The 5,154-nt window shown below is 38.3% G+C and overlaps 2 protein-coding genes across 2 annotated transcripts; both read right to left on the bottom strand.

Moving 5' to 3' along the window:
• Positions 1-502: 502 nt before the first annotated feature.
• Positions 503-1,453, bottom strand: LOC110503395 (olfactory receptor 2AT4-like). The gene has a single exon (XM_021581744.3). The coding sequence runs from the start codon at positions 1,451-1,453 to the stop codon at positions 503-505; it is 951 nt and encodes a 316-aa protein (XP_021437419.1).
• Positions 1,454-4,218: 2,765 nt separating this feature from the next.
• LOC110503470 (olfactory receptor 4F17-like) lies at positions 4,219-5,154 on the bottom strand. Its single transcript, XM_021581805.3, has one exon. It carries the CDS (start codon positions 5,152-5,154, stop codon positions 4,219-4,221), a length of 936 nt encoding a protein of 311 aa, XP_021437480.2.

Raw genomic sequence — 5,154 nt, 5'->3', positions numbered from 1 at the left:
TTAATCATTCGTAATCACATTCACATTCCTAATGACACTTATTGATAATATGTCATAGGGTTTCTTGGCTGATTGAACAATATAATACAGGACCAAGTGGTTCAGTCTGGGTGGCTTGGGAAATTGCAGGACTACTCATTCACATGACAGAATTTTCCACACTGAGGTCACCTTGCAATATATCAGTTTATATGAAACAACTTTATGCATATATTAAGATATCCCATAAAATACATGAGTAAAACATACCTTTAAAAAGGCCTAACATGTCCAGTTTACAAAATGCGATTGAATTGTATTCTCAAAACAAGTCAATGAAGAAAGGTATTAAACAGATGTTAGGTATTTTACTATGACAGGGGATTGATCGGCCTACACTACATCAGCAGAGTAAGTGGATGTTGCCCCGAAACTGATTCATTTTCCATGTGATTAGCGGAGATATACGCATGAGCCCTAAGACACACAGGAAACCAGTATGGAGCTGACATTTATGAAATATTCACTTGAACGCTATCTTTTTCTTCCTCACCACCATGAAAAATGTTTTTCTGATGTCCTTTGTTTTCATCCCGTATATAATTGGATTAATAATTGGTAAGAGCAGGTAGATCATCATACCGCACAGTTTCTGAGTATTAGGAGGTATGTTCTGAAAGCGATATGACAGTATTACAAAGGTGGAAGTGATTTCAAAAAGAAGAAATGTCACTAGCTGAGCAACACAGGTGTTTACAGCCTTGCTCTTGGTGTCAGATTGTCGATTAATTATGCATATTACAAGAATGTTAATATAGGAAAATAGCTGAATACCAACACTGATAATCTGCATAACCGCTGTCATAGCCAAACCATAAATGTTGTTAGCTGTGACATCTTCTCCACATGAGAGGCGAAGTAGAGAGGGGTTGTCACAGTAGATATTTAGTATGTAAGCCTTGCACCTCTTAACTCGGGACTGAAGAGCAAACAGGGTCAATATCATGGCCATGTCCAGGCCCCAAGCAGCTGATATAATGACACATAGTGTAAAAGGTGTCATGATCGAGGGGTATTGCAGTGGTTTGCAAATGGCAAAATATCTATCAATTGACATCGCTGCAAGTACAAAAAGCACACCACCCCCGTACAGGTGGCAAAGAAAAGCTTGAAAAACACATGTGGGGTAGTAGACAGAGTGAGTCTGTGTCACGATGTCTGACAGCACTCTGGGTAGCATAGAGCTGATTCCTACCAGGTCATTCAGGGGGAGACTGAAGAGGATGTAAAACATGGGCTTGTGGAGAGTCCGCTGTGTGATGATCAACAGCATGATGGTCAGGTTACAGAAAACAGAGAACAGATAGAGCAGGAGACCCATGATGAACACAGGGTAGGTCATTGGGGTAGGGATGTCAAAACTGGCAATCTGCAAGTGGTAACTGAATGTCTGATTAAGAGTCTGGACCGACATAATCAAATACCTGTAAAGGAAGAAAAGCAAATCTAATGTACACATTTTAAAGTACTATTATACTAATTGGTATGCAAATCTGACTCAATACTAGCAAAAATTTATCTTAAGCCAATTAGCTCCAGTCTAGCTTAAGGTAAGGTTCTTATTAACATATTTACTGAATTATCAGATTGGTTACATTCAGTCACTGTAGATGGTGAATTGAAATGTAATGATATTGTAGTTTATAATTGTAAACATATATTGTCTTTATCTTAACATGTACTCTGCATTAAAGCAATGTGTATGTAAGTATACGGAATGTTATTCAGATGAGTGGTATAGCTTACCTGAGGGTTTACCTGTCTGTCACGTTTTGTCTCAGAGCAAACAATTCCCTGCTACTACGTTGCCAATCTTCCTGAACTAGTTTGGACAGAGCTGCGGCACTAGCATAAATATTGTCCTAACTCGTTGTACATTAGTGAGTTATTTAAAGGAAACAGATTCATGTGATTGTAATCCCAGAGAACCACTCACACATTCTGACGTAACTCAAGACTAAGTCATTGGTTGTTGGGATGATTGCATGTTGATGTATTAATTACTGTATTTAATACATGATGATGTCATGTTGTGGTAAATTACAGTGTAGGTATAACATTGGCTATATTTTAAAAGTTAACACAAATAAAATGTCAATTTCTTTCTGAATTCAGTAATGACCTATGAAAAGGCTTTATTGTAAAATCACAACATCAGCACATATTAACTACAACACTATTAAAATGGCCCAAAACTACAATGGGCTCTATTCAATCAATACCAATGAAGTTCAGCTTTACTGCGTGATTGAAAATGAAAGGCAATGTTTTCTCTTTTAGCGGAGACAGCATTCACAGTAAACGCTGCCTGCATACAGTGTGACGGATCTATTGAAAATGTACTTTTACATTTATATCGCAGAATCTGTTATGTTTCAGCTTTACAGATTGAATTGAGTCCAAAGTAGAAAATAAATTGTACATTTAGAAAACAATAAAATATTAAATAAAAATGTTATGGGGAACAATACAAGCAAAATTAATCCTTGTGCTATACAAATCAATGGCAAAAAATAGTATTTATACTACTTACTTTCAAGGGCAATCTGCAGCTCAAACAATAACAATGTCACGTTCTGACCTTAATTTCTGTTGTTTTTGTCATTATTTAGTATGGTCAGGGCGTGAGTTGGGTGGGCAGTCTATGTTTGTTTTTCTATGTTTTGGGGATTTGTATGTTTCGGCCTAGTATGGTTCTCAATCAGAGGCAGGTGTCATTAGTTGTCTCTGATTGAGAATCATACTTAGGTAGCCTGGGTTGCACTGTTTGTTTGTGGGTGATTGTCTATGTTGGTTGCTTGTGTCATCACAGTTCTCATTTAGCTTCACGGTCGTTATTTGTTTATTGTTTTTGTATTCAGTGTTCAGTACTTTCTTTAATTAAATATCAAGATGAACACAAACCACGCCGCGTTTTGGTCTGCCTTTCCTTCAACAGAAGTAAACAGTGACAAACAAAGTGACAACTCACCACTGTTTTGGTAAACAGCCAACTTGCAGATGCTGTTATCCAAAGCCACTTATGGTCATACTTGCATACATTTTATGTATGAGCTGTCCCGGGAATCAAACCCACTATGCTGGAGTTACAAACACCATGCTTTACCACCTGAGCTAGAAAATGGGCTGGATAACAGTAACCTTTCTCAAATGTATAGACATGGCAATAGATGCAAGAAGTGGCCATCCATGATATCAAAATGATAGTTTTAACCATGAGTGTTTGTTTACAATGGAGTGAAACAAGCGTATATGTTGGGTCCTGATGTGGGTACTACACTTGAACTAAGATAATGAGGCATTTATAATTATACTGTATTCTTCAAGAACCAATGGGTATTGTTAATTCATTTTAAAGTCCAAAAATGGATGTACCAATCACAGATTAGACCTTAACATATATTTTTAAGTGTTCCCTCCCATATTTTACCTTAATGTTTAACTTTCCCTCTGGAAACATGTGTAAATGCTTTCTGATGATGAAAAAAATAAAATAAATACAAACAAAAAATACCAAGAAACCTTGAGATGTTAATAAAGATAAGGTAAAGGGATACAACTTAAAAGCACAATCTCTAATTTCAACTACCAGTCACTTCCAGGGATTCAGGGTCTGCCGGTCCATGAGGTTGAAATGATAGTTTGATGAATGATTTGAAGCTACGGTATACTTCAGCAATGCCAGAAGGGGTGTGGTGTATGGCCAATATATCACGGTTCTAACACACGACGCAACGCGGAGTGCCTGGATACAGCCCTTAGCCGTGGTATATTGCATTTCGCTACACGTGCAATAACATCTGCTAAACATGTTATGTGACCAATAACATTTGATTTGATTGGAAATAAACCACAAACTCCCGAGGTGCCTTGTTGCTATTATAAACTGGTTACCAATGTAATCAGAGCAGTAAGAATAAATATTTTGTCATACCCGTGGTTTACAGTTTGATATAACACAACATTCAGCCATGGTATATCAGCATTCAGGGCTCCAACCACAACGTTTATAATGTGCATTGCTTACCACTACAAAGCACAGAAATAGTAATGAACTACCAATAGGAAGTATTACGTAACTATTCGTTTCATGTGTTCTGTGCAGAAACAATACACTGCCCCACATCTGGCTAAATTGTTACCGTAAACCACCATCATCACACCATGTTTATAATTGGTTCAGACTGATACTTTGTTGAGAAATACTTTCAGTAGGGTGATTCGTATTTCCTTTGCATTCAGCCCGTATACAATTGGATTCATAAGTGGAGATACTAGAAAGATGAGCATGCCCATAATCTTTTGCAAGTCAGCTGAGACAATCTTGAATCTGTGTGATAAAATTGTGAAGGTTCCTACAACCTCAAATATGAAGAATATGACCAACTGTGCCACACAGGTGTTCAAAGCCTTACTCTTAGCATCAGACTTTCTTGTAACCAAGCAGGTGATCAGAATCTTCACATAGGAAAAAATCTGAATGGACACACTTATAACCTGCATGACTGCAGTGTTAAACAGTCCTATGACATTATTCAGTGTAGTATTACCACAGGTGAGTTTAAGAAGGGAGGGGTTATCACAAAACACATTCATTATGGAGGATCTACACCGGGGAAGCTTTATCTGCAGAGAGAACAGCAGTAGAATCAAGAGGAGGTCAAGACCCCAAACCAGTAAAATAATGACCGCCACATTCCTGGGTGTCATAATAGTACTGTACCTCAACGGCTGGCAGATGGCAACATAACGATCAAAGGCCATAGCCGCAAGAATAAAGAGAACCGCGCCTCCGTACATGTGGAGCAGAAACCCCTGAATAACGCAGAGGGGGTAAAAGACCGTGTTTGTCTCAGTCACAATGTCTGACAGCACCTTTGGGAGCATCGCAGTGATTCCTATCAGATCGTTGAGAGGAAGACTGAAGAGAATAAAATACATGGGTTTGTGTAGGTTCCTTTGCATGACGATGACGGACAGTAAGGTCAGGTTGCAGAACGCACAAAATGAATAGATAGCAACGCCCAGGAAAAAGATGGGATACTTTCCACCAGGTGGAATAAAAAATGGGTCCAGAGTTAACTTATAGCTGACGCTGAAGGATTCGTTCTCCAT

Source organism: Oncorhynchus mykiss, chromosome 24, assembly GCF_057628025.1.
Source record: "Oncorhynchus mykiss isolate SJ-2025 chromosome 24, ASM5762802v1, whole genome shotgun sequence".
Taxonomy (NCBI): domain Eukaryota; kingdom Metazoa; phylum Chordata; class Actinopteri; order Salmoniformes; family Salmonidae; genus Oncorhynchus; species Oncorhynchus mykiss.
Note: the sequence above shows the minus strand (reverse complement) of the source record. Positions and strands in the feature narration are given on the sequence as shown.